The following is a 24,867-nucleotide window of genomic DNA, read 5'->3' on the forward strand; positions in this document are numbered from 1 at the left end:
CCTGTGTTCTTAGGTCTGTCTGATCATGCAACCCCAAACACATAAACAAATACTGTATCATTTCATCATAAATAGTTCAGATTTATTGTACCATTTATTGAATACATTTTCCCTTCTGTTGAGAAAACTTGTCTGAAAGACTTCAAGAATGTCTCATAGTAAATTTAAATGGGGAAAAGGGCACAGATCCACTGGAGTTAAGTAGGGTTGTGGGAAATAAACAACTCTTCTTTGCTTAGAAAAATTTCTTAGATCCAGAGAAAGATGGGTTTTAAGGTTACATTGCTGTTTATTGTGTGTGTGTGTGTGTATATATATATATATATTTACTCTAAGGGAAAAAAAGATTTCAGAGTCTATTATGTTAAGCTAAAATAACTGTTTCTGATTATTCTATAGCTTGCATTTTTTTGGAAAGTACAGTGACCAAGCAAGGACAACAATGACCAAAATGCTAACTTCAAATGAGATTTTGTTTGCAATTTTTAATTAAGCAATCCGTGCAAACATTTTTTTTTTTCTTCAGCATCAGGAGGAAAAAAAACGACCACACTTGGGAGCCTGGTGGAAAAACAAATGCTTTCTCATTGCAACCCGATTTCAAAGCAGTGGCGTGCAGAGAGGCAGTGCCCAGGCCCTTTATTCCTCAGGGTTGCTTGAGTGTAAGTCTCGCAAATATGAATCAATTATGTTAGGAGGCACACCTTGCAAGAGGAGCCTGCAGAAGGAAAGGCCACCTAGAAAGGATAAGAAGGAAAAAGCAAAGTCAAAACTGTCTACACGTGAAAAATCCCTGAAACAAGACCTCTTGACTAGCTGCTTGCAAATGTGACTAATTATGTTTCAGTTAGTTACAAAGATTCATTCAGTCCCTACTTGGAAATCTTCTCTTGGGTTTAGTACATTTAGAATCTAAAACACTCCGCATTGAGAAGGAAAAGCAAGTTCCCTGCAGACACATAGCAGTTTTTTTGTTCCCTACTATTATCTGTTCTTGGTTTAAATTCCCAACTAGTTGGAGAGTGTTTATTGCCCTTTGCGAGGTTTTTGAGATTGCTCTATAGAATGATTTCAGTATTCTGACTGAATGGCAGAATAAATGCAAATCGTGTTATGAGTCAGTAGGAAGAACCTTTTCCAGTTTGTTAATGTTCTTTTTAATTAAGCACAAAGAGTTCCCATTGAAGCACATGGGATAAGAAAAAAGGGACTACTCTTTTAACTTTGGCTATTCACACACTGTCAAAAGTGCAAAAATTGGAAATATAGTAAAATCTGTTCAAGAGTAAAATCTGTAAAATAATAAAATAAAAATTAATAAAATAGTAAAATCTGTCCAGTACATCTGAAGGTGAGAGAAACACCACTTAATATTTCATACTTACCCTCCATGGTTCTGAATTGCATTTTAAAACTAAAAGTACCTTTCACGAGAGACCCCATGAAACCATAAAAATTCATGGTCTTTTAGAAAAGTGTTTTACTACTTGCTAATAAATTCACGTCCAGACAAAAACAGCATGCCATTTGAACATTCTTAAAACTCCTTTAATGCAAATTTGGGAAAATCATTCTCCTTTTTAAAAAAAAAAATCAAGTCACATATTGGTAGAAATGATGCCACTTATGTACATGTCCATTCCTTGATGCAAAGCGTTCAGAATGCTTGGGTATCACTCATTTTCATCTACATTAAATGCTTTAATTCATGCTCTACTGCATTCAACAACTTGCTTCATGTCAACAGAAGATTGTTGTGATAAGTACTAGCCGTTAATGTCAAGATACTGAAATACACATTACAACTACAATGTTAGAGATTTTAAAGAGTCTATTTTCATTGGATTACATAATGAAAATCATGCCATACTCCACAAGCTTTGTATGGCTTATGACAGTCATAAGCTTCATATGCCAAAATCATATGAAAGCTTACCTTAGATGATAATATACATTCAAAAATCCTTACTGTGCTACAACTAAGGAAAAGAGAGAGAAAGAGAGAGAGACGTTGTAAGCATTAATAAAGTGCTAAAACCAAAGTTGAGTACTTGTTGGAGGAAATTATGGTCACGATTATGATGAGGTGATTTCATTAATCCTTAGTCAGGTGAAAAGTATAGGAAAATAGAAGCGCACGGAATGAAGGGCAGGGATCCAGTCACTTCAAAAGGATCATTAATAGGTAAAACATTTATTAATAGGCACAACCACTTTGCCTGAACAGGTGGCAAAGCCAGTTTGACTGTAATGTGAATAATTATAGGAACAGCTTCCAAACCATTAGCTAAAAAAAAAAAAAAAAAAAAACCCTACAACATATATATATTGTGTTTTTCAACAAAAGAAAAACAGGGACAATAGACGAAGTATTAGTGTACATATATATATGTTGAAATTCTAAAAGGCAAAATTATCAAGTGGACTTGAAAATTATTATATAACATTGTATTCTGAACTGACTATATATTGGTTTGGCCATAAAGTTCATTGGGTTTTTCCATAACAGCTTAGGGAAAAATCTGAACAAACTTGTTGGCCAACCCAATATGACCACTCTAAATAAACACAAGGCTTAAAAAAAAAAAAAAAAACAGGCTAGAAAGTGACTATATGTGCAATCTACTAAACTTTAAAGAAAGAATCCTAATTCTTTGCTCTTTTGAAAGCTGACATTATCTCTAGGAATTCAGAAAGCTAACATTGTAAACCCAGGCATGGGTCTATGTCATTAGAGTTTACATCAGGTTGCTCATCTAGCCCTGAAGAACTCCTTAATTCACTCTTCCAAATGGGGCTCAATCTATATATATACTGCAGGACCCATTTACCACTTAATATATTAAGTAACAGGGTCTAGAATTTTCTTTCCTAAGTTCATGAATATATGAAATAATCTTGGTCCCATGAAAATATACAAAATGTTCAACAGATAGATGGATTACAGATACTCTACTAGTATCTAGAAGTTTTCATTGGACAATCTTAAATATGGAAGTTTCCAAATATTGGAGCCTAATATTCCAAACATTTTTTATTTGTGTCCTCTCCCCATCGCAAATACACAGAACACTTTTTCTACAGCCTAGCAACAGAAAAATGTTCAGTTTTCTGAACTTCAACATGAATCTAACAGACCTACACTGGATACTATCTTAAAGGAAGAACATATCTCTCTGCACTTGAAAACGAAAGTATTAAAGAAACGTCATTGATTCCTGAATTCTGGTACTCTTATATCTAAAATGAGGACATCACCTAATGTGGCTTTTTGGCTTTATTTATGGGAACCTGTGGTATGGTACTTGGTTTTCAGACAAAACATATTTCTACATTACCTAATATCCTTGAATAATTTGGCCTTCCTTGTTCATGGCATAACCACTGTATGCCATGAGCTGCTAAGAAATATAATTAAAAGCAAAAGAGAAAGACAAGCTTTACATGCAAAGTGCGATTTCATGTAAGAGGAATGGAACAGAAGGAAGAAATATCCAGTGGGATATGAACTTGTAAAACCTGTTGCTGCCCCTCCAGGAAGACTGGTTGTCCAGGGGAATTTACTCCTTGATATATCACTGCAGAATTAGAATATTTGCACCAGTATTTATTTATTCTCAGTTGACATTCTTACCTTTATTTTTGTTTTTTTTCACAGCTTAATTTGATTCAACTCACGTATTATCAGATAACAATCTGATGACAAACAATCTTGGCTTTACTTTTAGGACCAAAAGCTTTTACCAATATATCACAGTTGATAGCTTATTATGAATTTATATACTAGAATACATTATTTGTGTTACAATTTATTATACAATTAGCATAAAATATAGCATTTATAGATGCATAAAATTATTCACTTATGGATGACCCCAAATGTTGAACCATTTATGAAACCATCATTTTATATCATTAGCAACATTCAGCTATTTTCAGAGCATGCAAATGTAGTCTTGGGTTTTTGATTTTTGAGTTCTTGTTTTTTGGGCATTGGAATGTAAGTAGCAACAATACCTTGGAACTAATTAGGAGTTTAGAAATCAGATGTGTTTGCATTGTGACCTTCATTTGCATTTAAAGCTAATAAATAGCTAAAAGAACAACATTTAAATTTGTATCCACTATCTCAATAGAAAGGTTTAAAATTTTCTAAGAATATTATATGTTTTACATTTGAGAAGAAAAAAAGTTTTTCTTAATTTCTATCAATTGTGCATCTACTCTCCTGTACTATCTGAGGATGAACACATATCATAAGAGAAAGAACACTGATTTTTTTTTAAAGTTAGAGAAGGAAAAAAGTGTTTCAAGAAGTTTTTCCACTATATTTACACTAGATTAGGAATTAAAAAACTTTTGTTGTTGCTATTATTTACATAAATACCTTAAACATTTACTAACACTTTTTCTAAAACAGATATTTATAAAGTCATAGCTGACTTTTAGATTATAATTTCTCCATTATAGAGAGGTAGGAAAAGTAAAGACTTTGGTTGTTATAAAGCGGCAATATAGTACAAGAATGAAAGAAAAGACATTAGCATCATGTCACCCATTAACTCCTAACAGTGACTCTGACAGGTGCATGACTCTTCATGGTGTCCCAAAATAGGTACTGATTGTCAAGAAAAAAGTTTCAGCATAAAACTTATCTTCAATTAATATAAAAATTGATTAAGATGACAATTACACTGAGATTTTTCTGACATCAATTTTTATGTCTTTTCTTGGTTTACATTAGTTGAAACACTTCTGAAAACTAGTATAAATGAAATGTATACCTCCAAGTGGAAATTCTCTAGTGAGATTTTAAAAGAAGTGGGTTATGTGTATGCTGAATTCTACATTTGGAGAAGGAAATGGCAACCCACTCCAGTATTCTTGCCTAGAGAATCCCATGGACAGAGGAGCCTGGTGGGCTACAGTCCATGGGATCTTAAAGAGTTGGACACGACTGAAGCGACAGAGCATGCACATTTGTAATATTAAATACTAAATTAGCAAATTTACATATATAGTTTCACAAAGATAGTAAACTAGTTAAAAATAGTGTAAATTCCTTAATTGTGGTTTTATCAGTGAATTTTTACATTTATCTAAGATGGACTACATCACAAAAGTAATACCGCTTGACTTGAGTCATTGTTACCATGCTGTGCACATAACAAGTTCACTGAAATTAATAGTCCTTTAGATAACAATAATTTCAAGAGATGAAAATAAGTCTACTTAAAAAATCAAGTAGCTGTCACAAATAAAGTGAATGCAGAATGAAAAATGTCCTCTCCTCGGATCTTATCCCCACCTTCCTAACCTATCCCCAAAATGCTAGCAAGCAATTTGGATTAGGTAGTAAGGATAGTAATTAAATGATTTTCTTTCATTTCGGTCTACACGAGATCTGGGATGTCTTACCTTTCACCTCCAGTTTGCATTCGATCTCCACTGTCCCAAGGTCATTGACTGCTTTGCAGCAGTAAGTGCCCCCATCATAGGGGCTGGGCTTTCGAATCTCCAGAGTACAGACCCCTTGGTTGCTGAACATCCTGTATCTTGGATCATCCTTAATAACAACTTTGTTCTTCATCCAGGTAATTTTGGGCTGAAGATGGAAACAAACTAGGTCAAAACATATCTGTACTAGGCCTGGGGTATAGACCATCCAAGCCAGTGACAGAGTGTTCAAATGTGGCTTAGAAAGAAAACACTACATCTAAGAAGAATCCACGTCAACTTAGGCACTAATTCTCTTCAAATTAAATTCTACTTAATGCTTGGACAGGAAGCAAATGAGCAGTTTCCAAGAAACAGCCAGATTTCTTTAGAGGACAGCCCTGGGGTGATCTTCCCAAACAGATTCAATTACATTTAAATTCCACTTACATGTCTATGAGATTGACTCGTCCAGGAGCACGTATATCACTCAATGTTTTGCAAAGAATCCCTGTAAAGTGTCATCACCGGTCAATTTTCTTTATGTTTTCCCCAATATGCTTTTCTAACTTTTTATGAGCTGCTTAACCCTCCTCACTATTTAATCTCTCTTCTGACACCTGTTTTCATCATCTGGTGGCAATGGATGGTTCTGCTCCAATCAGATAATCCCAGATCAATAATGATCCAGTCACCCAGGAAGGCTACTCCATTCTGCTACACCAACACTAACTCTCCTTTCCGTTCTCACACTGTCTTCTCTTCCTTTCTGTAAACACACACTCTTGCCTCTATCTCTTAAATGATTTTGCCTTGCTCAAACCCAAAAGATAGCACTTCTCAGTGTCCTCACTGTCCTCTTCCTCCTTTCACCTTTCAAACGGGCACATTTCCTGAGGCTCACATCTTGGTCCTTCACATTTCACTTCACTTCTCTCTTTCTTCTGATATTCCTTCCTAGAGTTTCAGCTCCAAAGGGTGGGATGCAGCAATTCCATGCTTGGCGCACCCAGACCAAGAGTCACAGCCCTCGCCTTTCTCCCAAGCTCCAGTGATGTTCTTCTCTCCTCCTGGTCATTCCCACTTGCACGTACCAACATCACCTCCAATTAAATATAGATTTAGCATCTTCTTTGCATCCTCAGTCTGGCTTATCCCTTTCACTTCTCTATTTCTGCTCTTGGTATATGCTGGAAAAATATCACCATTTGCAATTTTTCCAAATTCTAGGGCACTTTCTCTCAGCACCACCCAGGGACAGATAGCTCTGTGGGCAACATTCATTAATATGTTGTTCTTTTCAAATGCCAACATGTAACCTGTTCAGTCAGATGCCGTCTCTCCTTCCTGGTGCTCTGTACCTTTATCACCGAACGTTTTGTATTCTGCCTTCCATTATAGTATCACCATTTGCTTTACACTATTACAAGAAACTTGATAAATCAGTATCACCACCTAATTTTTCAGATGACACAATATTACTTCCATCTCCTTACCTCTCAGTTCTTTTAAAAATAAGTGGTTTGTTTTTTCCTTAGAAAATATTCCTTAGTTAGTAAAGAAACATTTTTATACATTTAAATAGTGTCCTTTAGTACCCACCAACATCATCACCCTGCATGTCCCATCTCTCTATCCCAGAAAACATACACACACACACACATTGAGCAGTTGCAAAGTCAATTAATATTAGTACAGTTGGCCAAAATGTTCATTTGGATTTTGCCATAAGATGTCATGGAAAAACCTGAATAAACTTTTTGACCAACCCAATACTTACAGTTATAACATAGCAAATATAAAAGATGGAGTTTGGAGTTAATTCTTAAATTTAATTTAATGTGATTAAAGAAAAAAACTGGTACCTTAGGATTTCCTCTCACACTGCAGTTCAGCGTAGCATTGTAACCAGCTACAGCATAGGTGTTGACCAATGGCTGAGTAAACATAGGTGCCTCTGTGAAATCAAAGTCTTCATACACTGGATTTTTGTAGATTTTGCCTTAAAAACAAGCATTAAACATAAGCAAGTTAAAAATAAAAATATTATTCTTGGCAGAGTTGACTATGATAAAACTTCCTTCAGTTTAGTGCATGCTCACGCTCTCAGTCACTCAATTATGTCTGACTCTTTGCGATCCCAAGAACTGTAGCCCACCAGGCTCCTCTGTCCATGAAATTTTCCAGGCAAGAATGCTGGAGTGGGTTTTTCTTTGCTATTGTAATAGTTTTTGCTAATTAAATGTTTTAGTAAAAAAAAAAAGAATACAGGTGTGGGTTGCCATTTTATTCTCCAGGGGATCTTCCCTACCAGGGATCGAACCCAAGTCTCCTGCATCTCGTGCATTGGCAACCGGATTCTTTTACCACTGTGCAACCTGGGAAGCCCCTCTGAGCTTAGAAAAACATGTAAAAACATGAACAAAGGCATTCATTTAGAAAGGTACCAATTAGAACCAATCTCACATGGGACAGAAAGCCAGAGAGCCATCTGGAACCAAAATAAATATTGGGAAGAATTCAGTGTCTGGGTGTCTTGCTCAGCAATGTGTTTTAACCTGAATGTAATGAGGAAGGGCTGGAAGGACATGATTTATGAGGAAACGAAATGATGAGGGTGGAATCCAACTTCTCCTTTCATTACAAAATGGCTCTTATAAGCAGCATCCTCGAAGGTGTCCAGGAATAGAATAACCCAAGCTCTAGAAGTAAATGGTGACTTTTTCCTATCCCTGTGATGTTAGTCATTGAGAGACCCACTGTCCAGATGTTGGAATGAATGAAATTATGTATGTTAAAAAATATAATCATAGTACAGTTTTCCTTAAGATATTTTACATGTAAGATTATATTTTAGTTGGCCATTCTTACCACAGTTTTGAATGGGCGTTTATGATTTCTTATTCATTTTGCCACGTCTCTTTTTCTTTCTCTGTCTCATCACTTAACACTAAGGTCCACTGATGTCCAGCCCACTCCCAACTCACCATCCTTGGCAATCACGGCACTCTCTTTTGTCATTGTTGCATCTTCACTGAGGCCACACATGTTTTCAGCAAAGACCCGGAAATAATACTCGTTTCCAATGACCAGTTCAGTAATGGTGGCACTGGTTCGGTGATAATGCTCAATAACAGTGAACCACTCCTAAAAAACAAACAAAGATAATTTAAGGAAAATCACTTCAAAATACACAGCTATTTCAACTGTTAATTAGAATAAATAACAGGGATGTTGCATTAACTAAAGAAAAAAAAAAGCACTAATTTTTATATTTAGGGTAACAGAAATGTATATTTAATTTAATACTTTATAATTGATTTATACCTGATTATGTAATTTAATATTCATTTACACATTAGATTCATTTACCCTAGATGATGATGGAAGAAATTTTCGCATAATGAGCTGTGGGGATGTCATTCTGACTTATATGTGGTTTAACTTAAAATTTATACTAACTAGAACAGACTGTTTTGTGGCCTATTAAACATATATTGTACATCTGCTTCAACCATTTAAAGAAAAGCATGTATTGCCTGGAAGTAACAAGTGTCTCTTTTGAAAATCCAGATAAATGCCTCTCTTTCTGGGACATTAATGCTGGTATACGTTCCATGATAAAGCTCCCTTCCCAAGCACCAGGGTCATACTGATGCTAAATCATGAGAGAAAAGTTAACATCACTCAATCAATTTGCCTAATATCATTATCATGCCACTGCTGCTGCTGCTGCTAAGTCGCTTCAGTCGTGTCCGACTCTGTGTGACCCCATAGATGGCAGCCCACCAGGCTCCCCTGCCTCTGGGATTCTCCAAGCATGAACACTGGAGTGGGTTGCCATTTCCTTCTCCAATGCATGAAAGTGAAAAGTGAAAGTGAAGTCGCTCAGTCGTGTCTGACTCTTAGCGACCCCATGGACTGCCAGGCTCCTCCATCCATAGGATTTCCCAGGCAAGAGTACTGGAGTGGGGTGCCATTATCATAGGTTCTTTCAATTCTTTGTTCAATTGTTAATTATCACCTCCTCCCTAACTGTTTACCCTCCCACCACTCCACTTTGGTCATAGTTTTTCACCTTGACCTGGCTTAGTTTTCTTCACAGCACTTGTTACCTTAAATATATCATGTACTTACTATTTTACTTGCTTTTTCACTACTTTCCCCATTGCAATGATGTACAGTGATGGTTAAAAATGTACTTTTCTTCTCACCCCTTGTATCTCCAGTGCCTTATCACAACACCTGGTATATAGTGGGTAGCATGCACAAAACTGAATACTTGAATGATTGAGTGAGTTAAAGTTATGTTATTCTTTCTTTTTTTTTTTTAATTTTTCCTTCACCATGTCAAGAAATAAAGTGGCTTCAAAGTTTATCTTGTCACTAGTAGAAAACCACATTGTACTACATATATTTAGTACCACTAACTGAGAAAATACATTTCCTAACCAAAAAACTCTTAAAGGAAAAGGATTTTTCTTGCAATGTTTAGGGCCTCTGACCTCTATTTTAAAGACACCCAGCAATTGTAGTTATGTCCTCCTTAATTTCCAAAGCACTTTATGCACACCTTTATTCCAACATTAATTATATTGTTTTTAACATTTGGTTTATGCCTTTCTTCTTGCTTATACTAAGAGTGCTCCAAGAGCATGAGTTGTCTGTTTGTTTTTGATCCAGCAGCTAGAACAGTGCTCAACAAATAGGAAATGAATGAACACATGAATGTGCTGGCGTACATCATGAAAACAATGTTTATGGAAGGTAGAAAGGACTATAGGAACTTAAGTGAAAAACAGCATCTGTAGGCACAGTGAGACAGTGGTGTGGTGAGCTCCTGGGAAGTGCACTGGGCATGGTGAGCATTTTCAGGTCTGTAGGTCTGCTGAAATGCACCAGAAACATAATGGTGTGGTGTTGGGGTTCCTCCCCTGTCAGCAGGCAGAGCTAAGACACGTGAAGCAGCAGCAAAATCCTGGCTCACCTGGACTTGACTAGATATCTAAGAAGACAAATGCTGGGCAGTGTGGTAGGGATGGGGCACCTGGAAGAAATGTGGTACCCCTGGATTCACTACCAGCATCCAGACAAAGGTCCAGGGAAGAGCCCTTTTTGCTAAGGAAATCCAAAATATTCAATACTTTCCTTGCAAAGTCACCCATTGATCTAGCTCTCAAGCTGTCTGGGTTTGGCTGAAAGATGTTTCTTTAAATGCCAAGTCTTATTTTGTCATGTAGCACCCACCCAGGAGTGTGGTGAAAGACAGGCTAGAAATAGTTTATGAAAAGGAAAGACTTGAAATCCATTCCTGTTACTTAGGTTGCTCTTTTCATCCCTCTCCCCTTCTATTAATCCAGTGTAACCTTATAACCTAAGTTCTTACTGAGACCTACTAGTATAAATGCCTAAAGACTTCTGTCAATATCATTCAGTATGATGTTCTCCTCTTCCTATGAGAATGGATAGTGGCTCCGTGACATTCTGTGTAAAACATTCATTTATTCATTCACCAACTTACAGGCAGGGGAATGGTGGGTGTAGTGGATTGATTCTGGTCAGAAAGACCTAGGTTTTAACATTTAAAATCTGGTGATTTCCAGCAATTCATTTAATCTTTTGAGCCTTAATATCCTCATTTATAAAGCATAGGTAATAATAATTCATATTTGTTGATTTGCTTCTTGAATACTCTAAGCTTGTTCCCTCCTCAGGACCTTTGCATATGCTGTTCTTTCTTTTCTAACTGCTATCTTTTTTTTTTTTTTTTTTTTTGAGACATCAGTCTATGGTATCCAACAATTATTTTACAAAGAGAAAGAAGTTGCATGGATGCAAATTTGAGCCAGAATTCACAGTGAGTAAATATTTGCTGAATGAATAAATTTAGTGAATTCTATTGAGCATTCTATTGTCTTAGCCTCGTGATAAACAAGCAAGGTAAACTTCACTGTCCTTATTTTACATATGAGGGAAATGGAAATCAAAGAGGTCAAGTGACTGTCCACGTATATGTGGTCTTAGGTACAAATTCAAGTCCAACTCTCCATGGCTCCTAAGGCCTTACCCTTCCCACTGTACCATGACACTTCTCCATGACCCTCATGAGTTCCTCACCAAAGAGGACTTCATGCCTCCCCCTTAACTTCTGATGAACTATGATTTTGCTGCTCTGTACCAGAGAAACCAGACCTTACCATGCTCTTCTTATCAGCCTTCTGGATCGTGTACCCTGTAATGGCAGTATTTCCATCATCCCTTGGTGGGGTCCATGATAGAGCAACATTCTCTCCCCAGACATCCTCGATCTTCACAAGTTGGGGTGGACCTGGACGGTCTGTAGGATAAATTCATGGTGTCACTGTGAGGTCACTTTCCCCCTAATCTAGACCTTGTTGTAGGAGGGTATTTAAAATGTCTTTTCCTTCCCATCCCAAAGAATAGCAAGGAGATATAAGAAAGCCTTCCTCAGGGATCAATGTAAAGAAATACAGGAAAACAATAGAATGGGGAAGATGAAAGATCTCTTTGAGAAAATTAGAGATACCAAGGGAGCATTTCACGCAAAGATGGGCTCAATAAAGGACAGAAATGGTATGGACCTAACAGAAGCAGAAGCTATTAAGAAGAGCTGGCAAGAATACACAGAAGAACTATACAAAAAAGATCTTGATGACCCAGATAACCATGATGGTGTGATCACTCACCTAGAGCCAGACATTCTGGAATGTGAAGTCAAGTGGGCCTTAGAAAGCACCACTACGAACAAAGCTAGTGGAGGTGATGGAATTCCAGTTGAGTTATTTCAAATCCTGAAAGATGATGCTGTGAAAGTGCTGCACTCAATATGCCAGCAAATTTGGAAACCTCAGCAGTGGCCACAGGACTGGAAAAGGTGTTTTCATTCCAATCCCAAAGAAAGGCAATGCCAAAGAATGCTCAAACTACCGCACAGTTGCACTTATCTCACACGCTAGTAAAGTAATGCTCAAAATTCTCCAAGCCAGTCTGCAGGGAGCGAGCTCTGCCTGTGGCAAAGGTCATGAGGAAGGAGGCTTGGCATACGCAAAGGCGGGATCAAGCATCAGGAGTCTCCCTGGAAATTATCGAGCATCTACCCCCAAAACCAGAATCTGCCTACTTTCTGCTTTGTGCTTTCACCTACACCTCTGACTTTACAGGGGGCTGTCCCCCACTACCTCTCTCTGAAAAAAGAGTTAGCTTACAGCTCCAGTTAATAATTCCTGGGTGTGACAGTGTTTCAACCTACAAACTCCTTTGGAAGTCCTCTAGTCTGCCTGAATAGGTTTTTCCAGCCACATGTGATTGCTCAGGGCCTCCCAACTGTGAGAGGCATGAGATGTTCTAAACTGTCTAAACATAGATTCCTTTGAGCAGTTAAAAGATTGATTAGAAATTGTATTGGTGAAGGGATTTTCACTTGTTGGGCCAATGTTTGCTGCTAAGTCTCCATATCCCTTACCTGCTGTGTCCCTGGCAGTGTAGTGATTAATATAATTGGTGTAAATAGAGGCTTTAATGTTTGTAACCTGGGACCCTTGAGTTAATTCTTTTTCTTGTTATAGCTCACCACACCTTTGCTCTGTAGGAATGCAACTTTATCTAATGCTTTTGGAGGGTGGCTCCTGACCAATCACCTTTAGAGAAAAATAAGTTTTCTGAAGAAAGGGTCTTAAAATGTTAACAGGCCTCTGGGCCAGAAGATGATGCAAATCACCTAAGCTTTTGATATGATAAGTTTGCAGGAAGAAAGCCTGGCTTGCTGCATGACTCTACCCCTTCCCCCATTATCCTCTATGCATAACTTAAGGTATAAAAACTACTTTGGAAAATAAAGTTCAGGCCTTGCTCACCGAAACATGATCTCCCCATGTCGTTCTTTCTCTTACCTTCTGGCTGAATTATTCAGCCTCTTTTCTTCACTGAATTTTCCTACTGAGCTATCCTTATTTCAGCCTCTTTTCTCCACTGAATTTCCTCACTGAGCTATCCTCATTCTATTACTCTTTATATCTTTGATAAATATTTAAATAAATAGGTCTCCTATGCCATCTCTCCTTCGAATACCCTGGATCAGCCAGGGCTGGACCCCAGCACCAGTCTTCAACAGTACGTGAACCATGAACTTCCAGATGTTCAAGCTGGTTTTAGAAAAAACAGAGGAACCAGAGATCAAATCACCAACATCTGTTGCATCGTCGAGAAAGTATGCCAGAAAAACATCTATTTCTGCTTTATTGACTACGCCAAAGCCTTTGACTGTGTGGATCACAACAAACCCCTGAAAATTCTTCAAGAGATGGGAATACCAGACCACTTGACCTGCCTCCTGAGAAATCTGTATGCAGGTCAAGAAGCAACAGTTAGAACTGGACATGGAACAACAGACTGGTTCCAAATTGGGAAAGGAGTACATCAAGGCTGTATATTGTCACCTGCTTATTTAACTTACATGCAGATTACATCATGCGAAATGTCGGGCTGGATGAAGCACAAACAGGAATCAAGATTGTCGGGAGAAATGTCAATAACCTCAGATATTCAGATGACACCACTCTTACGGAAGAAAGTGAAGAAGAACTAAAAAGCCTCTTGATGAAAGTGAAACAGGAGAGTGAAAAATTTGGCTTAACGCTCAACATTCAGAAAACTGAGATCATGGCATCTGGTCCCATCATTTCATGGGAAATAGATGGGGAAACAATGGAAACAGTGACAGATTTTATTTGGGGGGGCTCCAAAATCACGGCAGATGGTGATTGCAGCCATGAAATTAAAAGAAACTTACTCCTTGGAAGAAAAGTTATGACCAACCTAGAGAGCATATTCAAAAGCAGAGACATTACTTTGCCAACAAAGGTCTGTCTAGTCAAAGCTATGTTTTTTCCAGTAGTCATGTATGGATGTGAGAGTTGGACTATAAAGAAAGCTGAGCACCGAAGAATGGATGCTTTTGAACTGTGGTGTTGGAAAAGACTCTTGAGAGTCCCTTGAACTGCAAGGAGATCAAACTAGTCAACCAGAAAGGAGATCAGTTCTGAATGTTCACTGAAAGGACTGATGCTGAAGTTGAAACTTCAATACTCTGGCCACCTGACGCAAAGAACTTACTCACTGGAAAATACTCTGATGCTGGGAAAGATGGAAGTCAGGAGGAGAAGGGGATGACAGAGGATGAGATGGCTGGATGGCATCACTGACTTGATGGACATGAGTTTGAGCAAGCTCCAGGAGCTGGTGATGGACAGGGAAGCCTGGTGTGCTGCAGTTCATGGGGTCACAGAGTAGGACACGACTGAGCGACTGAACTGAACTTCCTTCCCATATTTCTACCCACAATTCTTCTGCATTCTTCTTTTCCAGAGAAGTGCAATGCACTCCAGCTTAGCTTATCTGCAAATGCTTGACTTTCATCTTCATGGAAAGAAAAAGTTTTGTAAAGAAAACTTAAATGAAACCTCAAACCTCATTAACCATCCTCCAGGGGCCGATGACTGGCGATGAATCACAGGCTACTCTGCCTAATGGAATGGTAAGCTGACACTGGATGTGAAATCTTAGAGTCTACCTGGGCTGTGGGACTCCAGCTTTTGATGAAAGGCCCAAAACCCACAGCCTGTGAGAGGGGTTTTCTGCTGTACTAAAAAGGCATCTTTAATGGGAGTGAGGAAAACATGCTTCCTCTGCCATCTCTCCCTTCAAGATTCATTGGTATTTATCAAGTGTTTCCATTTTATGGAAGTAAAATGCATTCATGAGGAAGTAAAGTCTTTCTTCACTTTATTTCTGCATCATGAATTTCTGTGACCTCTGACCTTTCAGTAAATGGCAGTAATGTTCAGAAAGGCCAAAAGTTAAGAAAACTAAAACTTTTTTTCTTTGAGCCCCCCTAAAATCACTACAGATGGTGACTGCAGACATGAAATTAAAAGACGCTTACTCCTTGGAAGGAAAGTTATGACCAACCTACATAGCATATTCAAAAGCAGAGACATTACTTTGCCAACAAAGGTTCGTCTAGTCAAGGCTATGGTTTTTCCTGCGGTCATGTATGGATGTGAGAGTTGGACTGTGAAGAAGGCTGAGGGCCGGAGAATTGATGCTTTTGAACTGTGGTGTTGGAGAAGACTCTTGAAAGTCCCTTGGACTGCAAGGAGATCCAACCAGTCCATTCTGAAGGAGATCAGCCCTGGGATTTCTTTGGAAGGAATGATGCTAAAGCTGAAATTCCAGTACTTTGGCCATCTCATGTGAAGAGTTGACTCATTGGAAAAGACTCTGATGCTGGGAGGGATTGGGGGCAAGAGGAGAAGGGGACGACAGAGGATGAGATGGCTGGATGGCATCATCGACTCGATGGACGTGAGTCTGAGTGAACTCCGGGAGTTGGTGATGGACAGGGAGGCCTGGCGTGCTGTGATTCATGGGGTCGCAAAGAGTTGGACATGACTGAGCGACTGATCTGATCTAATCTGAAAAAAAAACAAAAAAAACAAACCTTGCACAGAAGTGCAAGGAAAGATAATAATATTATGTGTTTTTTTTTAAGACATAATTTCTTAATTTTTTTCAGGGAAATTTCACATCTGTTATCCTCTGCAGTACAAGCATGATCCTTTCTGTCCTGAAATATTCTTCAGGTATTAAAATGCAATTATAGTTATTTCTGTTTGTTTACAGTTGCTAAGTCGTGTCCAGCTCTTTTGTAATTCAATGCACTGTAGCCTCTGCCCATGGAATATCTCAGGCAAGCATACTGGAGCAAGTATTTACCATTTCCTTCTCCAGAGGATCTTCCTAACCCAGGGATCAAACCTGTGTCTCCTGCATTGGAGGGGGATTCTTAACACTGAGCCACCAGTGAACTGAACTTCCTTCCCATATTCCCTGTAGTTATTTCTATATGAAATGTCAGACTGAAAAGAGTAAATATCAGAGTGTTTTCTAGTCATGTTTTTCTCTTTTAATCAACATTTAACAAGCAGTCTTCATGGGCTCCAGGAAGGAAACCACAGTGACAGTCCCTGCTTTCTTTCCACAATTACCAATGGCAAGCCTCTACAAGCACAATCTTTTGACTTCCTGTTTTCACCCACTTGTCCTACAGACAGCGGGCTTCTCTAAGTTCAACCTCCCACCTGCACTCATCTGCTTTATCTTCAGAACTGGCACTGACTTTTCAAACACTTGCTCCCCAAGAATAAATGGCATTGCTAGATTTTTACAGCTATGGCAGAAACATAAATTTGGGGCTAAAAAAAGTAAGTAGGATAATCTGTGAAAAGAAGAGAAGTGAAAAGCAAAGGAGAAAGGGAAAGATATAAGCATCTGAATGCAGAGTTCCAAAGAATAGCAAGGAGAGATAAGAAAGCCTTCCTCAGGGATCAATGCAAACAATAGAGGAAAACAAGAGAATGGGAAAGACTAGAGATCTCTTCAAGAAAATTAGAGATACCAAGGGAACATTTCATGCAAAGATGGGCTCGATAAAGGACAGAAATGGACCTAACAGAAGCAGAAGATATTAAGAAGAGGTGGCAAGAATACACAGAAGAACACAAAAAAGATCTTCACGACCCAGATAATCATGATGGTGTGATCACTCAGCTAGAGCCAGACATCCTGGAATGTGAAGTCAAGCGGGCCTTAGGAAGCATCACTACAAACAAAGCTAGAGGAGGTGATGGAATTCCAGTTGAGCTATTTCAAATCCTGAAAGATGATCCTGTGAAAGTGCTGCACTTAACATGCCAGCAAATTTGGAAACCTCAGTAGTGGCCACAGGACTGGAAAAGGTCAGTTTTCATTCCAATCCCAAAGAAAGGCAATGCCAAAGAATGCTCAAACTACCACACAATTGCACTCATCTCACATGCTAGTAAAGTAATGCTCAAAATTCTCCAGGCTTCAGCAATACATGAACCGTGAACTTCCAGATGTTCAAGTTGGTTTTAGAAAAGGCAGAGGAACCAGAGATCAAACTGCCAACATCCGCTGGATCATGGAGAAAGGAAGAGAGTTCCAGAAAAACATCTATTTCTGCTTTATTGACTATGCCAAAGCCTTTGACTGTGTGGATCACAATAAACTGTGGAAAATTCTGAAAGACATGGGAATACCAGACCACCTGACCTGCCTCTTGAGAAATCTGTATGCAGGTCAGGAAGCAACAGTTAGAACTGGACATGGAACAATAGACTGGTTCCAAATAGGAAAAGGAGTATGTCAAGGCTGTATATCGTCACCCTGCTTATTTAACTTATATGCAGAGTACATCATGAGAAACGCTGGACTGGAAGAAGCACAAGCTGGAATCAAGATTGCCGGGAGAAATATCAATAACCTCAGATATGCAGATGACACCACCCTTTTGGCAGAAAGTGAAGAGGAACTCAAAAGCCTCTTGATGAAAGTGAAAGAGGAGAGTGAAAAAGTTGGCTTAAAACTCAACATTCGGAAAACTAAGATCATGGCATCTGGTCCCATCACTTCATGGGAAATAGATGGGGAAACTGTGGAAACAGTGTCAGACTTTATTTTTCTGGGCTCCAAAATCACTGCAGATGGTGACTGTAGCCATGAAATTAAAAGATGCTTACTCCTTGGAAGGAAAGTTATGACCAACCTAGATAGCATATTCAAAAGCAGAGACATTACTTTGCCAACAAAGGTCCATCTAGTCAAGGCTATGGTTTTTCCAGTAGTCATGTATGCATGTGAGAGTTGGACTGTGAAGAAAGCTGAGTGCCGAAGGATTGATGCTTTTGAACTATGGTGTTGGAGAAGACTCTTGAGAGTCCCTTGGACTGCAAGGAGATCCAACCAGTCCATTCTGAAGGAGATCAGTCCTGGGTGTTCTTTGGAAGGACTGATGCTAAAGCTGAAACTCCAATCCTTTGGCCACCTCATGCGAAGAGTTGACTCATTGGAAAAGACTCTGATGCTGGGAGGGATTGGGGGCAGGAGGAGAAGGGGACGACAGAGGATGAGATGGCTGGATGGCATCATCGACTCGATGGATGTGAGTTTGAATGAACTCCGGGAGTTGGTGATGGACAGGGAGGCCTGGCGTGCTGCAATTCATGGGGTCGCAAAGTCGGATGCGACTGAGCAACTGAACTGACCTGAGGATAATCATTGTTATTATTTATTATACACTCTGAATGTGTGAGTGACGTGCCAGGCCCTTTTCACTACCTGGTAAAGTAACTACATGTCAAAGTAGGAAAAATGAAAAAGCCCTTCCCCATGTTTCAGAGGGTAAGCCTCTTCCAGATTCAACTACAAGAGCTTCCATTAAAATGGAGCCAGGCGAGACCCAAGGGCACACATTGCATCCTCCATACTCTCTTCTACGTAACAAAAATCAAGACATTTTAGTCAATGGGAAAAGAATGTTTAGTTTAAAGAACATGACCTTTCACCTAAGGAAAGGCTCGCCATAGGAAGTTGCTCCTTTGGTTAGAGAATCTGTTGTTCTAGCACATTTGCTAAACTGCACTAATGAAAATGACTGGAGACAAGGATTCTCCTAACTCTGCTCTTAAATTTATTTCTTGACACTGCAAAAATTATAGAACAGTTCAAGCAAGAAGAGTCTATTTATAAGAAATCCTTTCTCTATCACCCTGACTGTGGAAAGAAACAAGAACTAACCTTCTCTGGACAGGTAAATATCTAACTAGCTCTGCAGGACCAACCACAGTTCAGTCTTTAATTGTTTAACTCTGTTTAGGTACACCTTTCTTACATTTAATAAAAATCCTTCATTCTCCATTAACTTTGTGCTAAACCACTTCAGTCGTGGCTGGCTCCTTGTGACCCTATGGACTGTAGCCCATCACGCTCCTCTGTACATGAGATTCTCCAGGAAAGAATATTGGAATGGGTGGCCATGTCCTCCTCCAGGGGATCTTCACGAGCCAGGGATCCAACCTGCATTTGCATTAACTTTACTATTAGCCAATTTTAAATGAAGTAAGAAACATGTTATATCTACATGTTTTCTTGTAGAAAAAATCTAAAATCTACAATGTTTTCTTAATGCAAGAATTCAACACAAGAAATAGTTTCATCATCAAAGAGTTGAGAAACAGAGTAAGAGCGACCTAGATTGTAAAACAGTACAGAGGGTTTTCACTAGAAAGTACATACATTAATTTTATTTAATATATATGCCCTAAGTTTCTCATTAGTCCTTTTAATCAGTGAAAAGTTACTCTAACAAGCTAACCAATTTTACTAATTTATCTTTTTTCTTAATTCTAAAAAAAGGAATTTTTTGTAGAGCCAACCTAACAGAAATTCTGATTCTTTAAGGACAATTTGTCTCCATACTGCATAGAATATTCTAGTTTCTTCCTCCAAACCTACCAATAACCCGGATATCGATGGACGCAGTTTCCACAAATTTTTCCACTTTGACCTGCAGATCATATTTCCCAGAATGGCTCCTCTCTGCTTTTCTGATAAATACGATTGTATCAGTCTCAGAGTTGCGAATGTTGATCTGATTCTTATCGATAGGTGCACCATCCTTTGTCCAAATTAATTCTGGTCTTGGTTTTCCCTTAAAAAAGAAGACAAAAAGTAGAGGTGGAAGGGGATCAGATTGTCTCCAGATTTTTTCAGCATTAAAAACATGGTCAGTGGCTTACCCTATCCTTGGCAAGATTGGAAAACTGTCTGATGGTGGGCAGTTACAGCAGTAAAGTAATATTCACTATTGCCCATCAATTGCATTGGGTATGCAAGGCACTGGTAGGTACATGATATTTATAACTTCCTTTAATCTTCATTTCACAGTAAGTATCATTATCTTCATTTATTTATTTTTGGATAAAGGTATCAAATGACTTGCACAAGGCCTTGCAGCTAAGTGCTGGAACCTGGTCTTCCAGCCAGGTCTCTTCAGCTCCAAATCCTGTACATCCCAGCCTAACGGTTCAGAACATAGGCCCCGAGGCCCCAGAATCTGTATTTGGATCCTGACTCCACTGCTTGATAGCTGTGTGACTTTGGGCAAGTTACTTAAACTCTCTGCTTCAGTTTCCTAATCTGTAAAATGGAATGAGAGTAGTACCTGTCTCACACTGTGGTTACCAAGACTGAAGTTCTAAGCTTCCGCGCACTGCATAAGGGTTTCATTGATCATCTCCATGTTAATGATTATTATTCCACTGTACCATGTTGCTCATTTTAGATTTGTCTGTAATTCCCTCTCTGATAACAGCTGAAACTATTCTTTAAGAGCAGACTTTGAGTAATTATAATGTCAGTCGAGGATGTGAGTTTCAGTTTCCATTACAAAGGAACTCCATAAGATTCCTGAGCCTCCAGGCTCAACCCACAGACAAGAACCAAGTGTCTGGTAAGGCACAACCTTCCCAAGGGATCCTAACGTGGCTTGTTGATAGGTTCTGTTAAGGAATGTGAGAGACACATATCAAACCCCTGCCCACAGGCCTTGAAAAAACGGACGGGGTGCTCAGATGCGCTAGTAGGAAGTTTAACAATATTGTTAGAGATGGGAAAGTAGTTCCAGGTCTCATTTCCTTAAACTGCAATTTATTATTAACTACTAGGAGAAGAAATTGAGTTCTCTGATAAAACATGAAGTGAAAAAAGCACTGGATTTAGTGTCTGGAGACATAGACACTATTCATGGCACTACTCTTTTCTTGCTGTGTGATTTTGGGCAAATCACTTAACTTCTCTGAATAATCAGTTCCTTCCTTTCTCAAGGTGGTAAGGAAATCTGCCATTCCTGCCTCTCACATGGGGCTCACATGAGGTCTCAGAACTCCAGAGGCTACATAAATATACAAACGTGACATACTACTCTCACCGTCCCTCTCCTGATAAATGACCAGCCCCTAGGGATGCCATACACACGAGGCCCCTGTTCTCATGCTCTTTCCTCCCCAGGACCCAGTCACAGAAGCTGAATCCACTGCCTCCCCCGACAAGATCCAGAACTGGGATTAGCCCCAGTTGTCAACATGGTGTGGAGACTAGAGGGTTAATTCAGCCCCAGTGCAGAGCAGGGTCCTGGGTGCCTGGCTTGTGCCAACTCCTAGTTTGATTTAAGGCTGTGGAAGGAGAGAAGTGGGAGGAATCTTGCCAAGCCATCTCCTTCCTCCTCTGCCACGTTTACACCCGCTTCCTCCATGACTTCCGTTCTGACTTCACGTTCTGTCTATGTAGAAGATAACTTCTTCTAAGGCTGGGCCCAAGCGCAGTGAGAATGGCCTGACCTGGCTGTCCCTGTAGGTTAATTTTCATGGGAGCCTGAGTTTGAAACAGCTGTGGGTGTATGTGTGTGTTCAAATGTGTGCACAGACCTAAATTTTAGTTCTAAGGGTGTCTGATATAACAGCCACAAGCTAAATGTGGCCATTTAAGCTAAAACTAAATAAAATTAAGGAAAATTAAGAATTCCCCATCACCCTAGTTCCTAGCTGCTCTTTTTAAGTTAATAGCCTCATCTGGCTACTGGCTACCATATTGGACATTGCATTAACAGAATATGTCTATCATCACAGAAAGTTCTATTGAACAGCGTTGTCTAAGGCATAAAAGGAATCAAATGAGTAAGGAGGTAATGGTGCAGTGTGTGTGTGTGTGTGTGTGTGTGTGTGTCTGAGAGAGAGAGTGCAAAAGTGATTATTGTATGCAAAACCTGGTTAAACTTATAAACAACAGATTCTTCTTCAGGAGCAATGATTTAACAATATTCATATACTTCAGTGAGTGACTTCACAATTTCAAATTTCAGTTATCCCTCATTGGAACCTGGGTAATTTGAGTGTGGTTTGGGATAACTGTGGGAAGCAAGCACATGTTGTTTTTCTGCGTGTTACAGCAAGAACTTCACCTAAAAGGAAGATCATTTTTACAGATGAATAGACCCAAAAAGATCTTTAAGATCTTAAACAAGCATTTCTTGTTTTGGTGTCTCCTTGGTATTTGCTCTCTGGCCCACTGCAGTCATTGAGCTTCAGACAAGATGAGGTCTCATTTGGAAAATCTATGACAGTTTTATAGATTTCAGTACTTCTAAAGCAAGAAATTATTTAGTCATTCTCCAAATCTGGTCCATGATTTCCTACTTTTCCTCTGAGGAAATCTTGAATCATGAATAACGTAAATGCTTAAGTATCATCTCCTTTTACTCCTTAAACACCCCAGCATTGTAAAGAGAAAGTGAATAACCCTGAATTATTACCTGGAAAGGAATAACCAGATTGATGGCTTCTCCAACTCTGCGGATATAGGTTTGCTTCAGGTGCCTTGGGATGCGAATCTTTGGAGCCTCTGAGATAGAGTAGAAGAGCATAATTTTGTAGTTAGTACCATACACTGGAAGCACCCTTACATAAGCGTACCTGGCATATACTCATCAGGATTTCCCTGTGCTTATGTCTCTGCAGTAAAATCTTAGATGGGCCACTAATAGATTATATATGGTAACTTTGGTTCCAAATGTTACCTTCAAGCAGAGATGTTTTAACAGTTTGACTCAACAAAATTTACTCTTGACCTCTTTCATTTTCTGCAACTTCCTATTTTTATTATGTGAGAGTGGACTATAAAGAAAGCTAAGTAACAAAGAACTGATGCTTTTGAACTGTGGTATTGGAGAAGACTCTTGAGAGTCCCTTAGACTGCAAGGAGATCCAACTAGTCCATCCTAAAGGAAATCAGTCCTGAGTGTTCATTGGAAGGACTGATGCTGAAGCTGAAACTCCAATCCTTTGGCCACCTGATGTGAAGAACTGACTCATTTGAACAGACCCTGATGCTGGGAAAGATTGAAGGCAGGAGGAGAAGGGGATGACAGAGGATGAGATGGTTAGATGGCATCACCGACTCAATGGACATGAGTTTGAATAAACTCCGGGAGTTGGTGATGGACTGGGAGGCCTGGCGTGCTGCAGTCCATGGGGTCACAAAGAGTCGGACTCGACTGAGTGACTGAACTGAAATAACTGAAAGCAAACACTAAAGTTTCTCTTAGGGCCTTATATATATTTTTCGTAGTTTCTAACAGTGAGTATATTCTCCAACGAACATTCAGTAAAAGATCTACAATCACCACATTAGCTGGTAGGACTGACCATTTTTTCTCACCAGAAAATAATAATAATAAAATAGCTTTGTCCAGCTGAAACTAACACAACATTGTAAAGCAATTATACTCCAATAAAATTTTTTTAATAATTTAAAAAATTTAAAAAAGCTTTAGTATGTAGCACTTGTTGCTTATGTAATTATGTTAGCACTTAATGGTAACTTTCTCCCTCTATGGCTATGGTGAAGTATGTAACATGCAGCACTAACCCACTGAATGTTGATATTCATTAAACACCACAAAGATATTAGGACATGTGGATATAAACCCATCAAAGGCAGAAGAAAATCGAGGCTCATGGCTCACAGGGATGAAGTGGGCTCAGTATCATTTGAGGGCTCAGTATGGAATAGTAAATGCTTTTCATGAAGGGACCAACTTAACCCTCACAGCTACCTTTATGACAAAGGTATTCTTTTTACTTTATAATAAAGAAACTAAAGCCAACAGGGGTTTAAGTCACTTGCCCAAGGTGACACAGCCAGGATTAGAACCTGGAGTCAGCCTCAAGTACTTACGCTCTGCTTAGACACACAGACTGCAGTGTCAGAGAGATCTGGGTTTGAATTCTAGATCAGACAGTAGATCTGGTCTCAGCCTCCTCCACAAGATCTAATTCACAGGATTGTTGTGAGGATTAAATAAGGTCATCTAGATAAAGCATTTAGCATACTGGCTGAGAATAGTAAGTGCTCAATAAACTCAGGAGATGATGATGATGATGCTAGTAGTGGTGATTACTGAATGCTCCAGCTGGAAGAGAACTTGAGGGATCCTCTAACTCCCTAACTTCACAGAGTTAAGGAAAAAGAGACTCAGCGAGGTTCCATAGCACACTAAACCATCATCATAATAAAAGCTAGCATATACCAAGAGCTTATTGTGTGGCAAGCATTTCATTACGCAAATAACAGGGATTAATTCATTCAGCTCTCACAAGTTCTTGAGGTGGTAAGTCCGATTATTGTCTCTGTTTTGCAGATGAAGAAATTAAGGCTCAGGAAAAGCAAGTCCCTTGCCTGAAACCACATAGTCAATAAATGAAAGAAACAGAACTTATGTTTCATAGTCTGTCTCCAGAATTAACTAAGAAAATTTGCATTCTTCACACTTTTTTCCATCCATCCATCCCCTAACCTCCCAAAAGGTTTCAGGCAGTCACACCATAAGTCTGTGGCCCAACATGATCCAGATCTAGATACTCAACCACTTTCCAATATTCTTTGCCCTAGAGCAGTGATGCTCAAACTTTTTGGTCTCTGTATCCCATTATACTC

At 39.1% G+C, this 24,867-nt stretch overlaps 1 protein-coding gene across 9 annotated transcripts in view; it reads right to left on the reverse strand.

Annotated features, from left to right (window-relative positions):
* Positions 1-465: 465 nt before the first annotated feature.
* MYBPC1 (myosin binding protein C1) overlaps positions 466-24,867 on the reverse strand; it is a 100,972-nt gene continuing 76,570 nt past the window's right edge. For 7 of the 9 annotated variants that reach the window (XM_070370263.1, XM_070370258.1, XM_070370264.1 and 4 more), the window contains 9 exons: positions 22,685-22,773; positions 19,831-20,026; positions 11,634-11,773; positions 8,424-8,583; positions 7,302-7,438; positions 5,419-5,605; positions 3,511-3,578; positions 1,937-1,979; positions 466-737 (listed from right to left, as the gene is read on the reverse strand). In XM_070370263.1, coding sequence (XP_070226364.1) covers positions 1,974-1,979; positions 3,511-3,578; positions 5,419-5,605; positions 7,302-7,438; positions 8,424-8,583; positions 11,634-11,773; positions 19,831-20,026; positions 22,685-22,773 — 983 coding nt within the window. In that variant the 3' untranslated portion in view covers positions 466-737; positions 1,937-1,973. The remainder of the gene's footprint in view (positions 738-1,936; positions 1,980-3,510; positions 3,579-5,418; positions 5,606-7,301; positions 7,439-8,423; positions 8,584-11,633; positions 11,774-19,830; positions 20,027-22,684; positions 22,774-24,867) is intronic. The other 2 variants (XM_070370257.1, XM_070370261.1) reach the window with 2 other exon arrangements.

The sequence above is a fragment of the Bos mutus genome, chromosome 5 (genome assembly GCF_027580195.1).
Source record: "Bos mutus isolate GX-2022 chromosome 5, NWIPB_WYAK_1.1, whole genome shotgun sequence".
NCBI lineage: Eukaryota > Metazoa > Chordata > Mammalia > Artiodactyla > Bovidae > Bos > Bos mutus.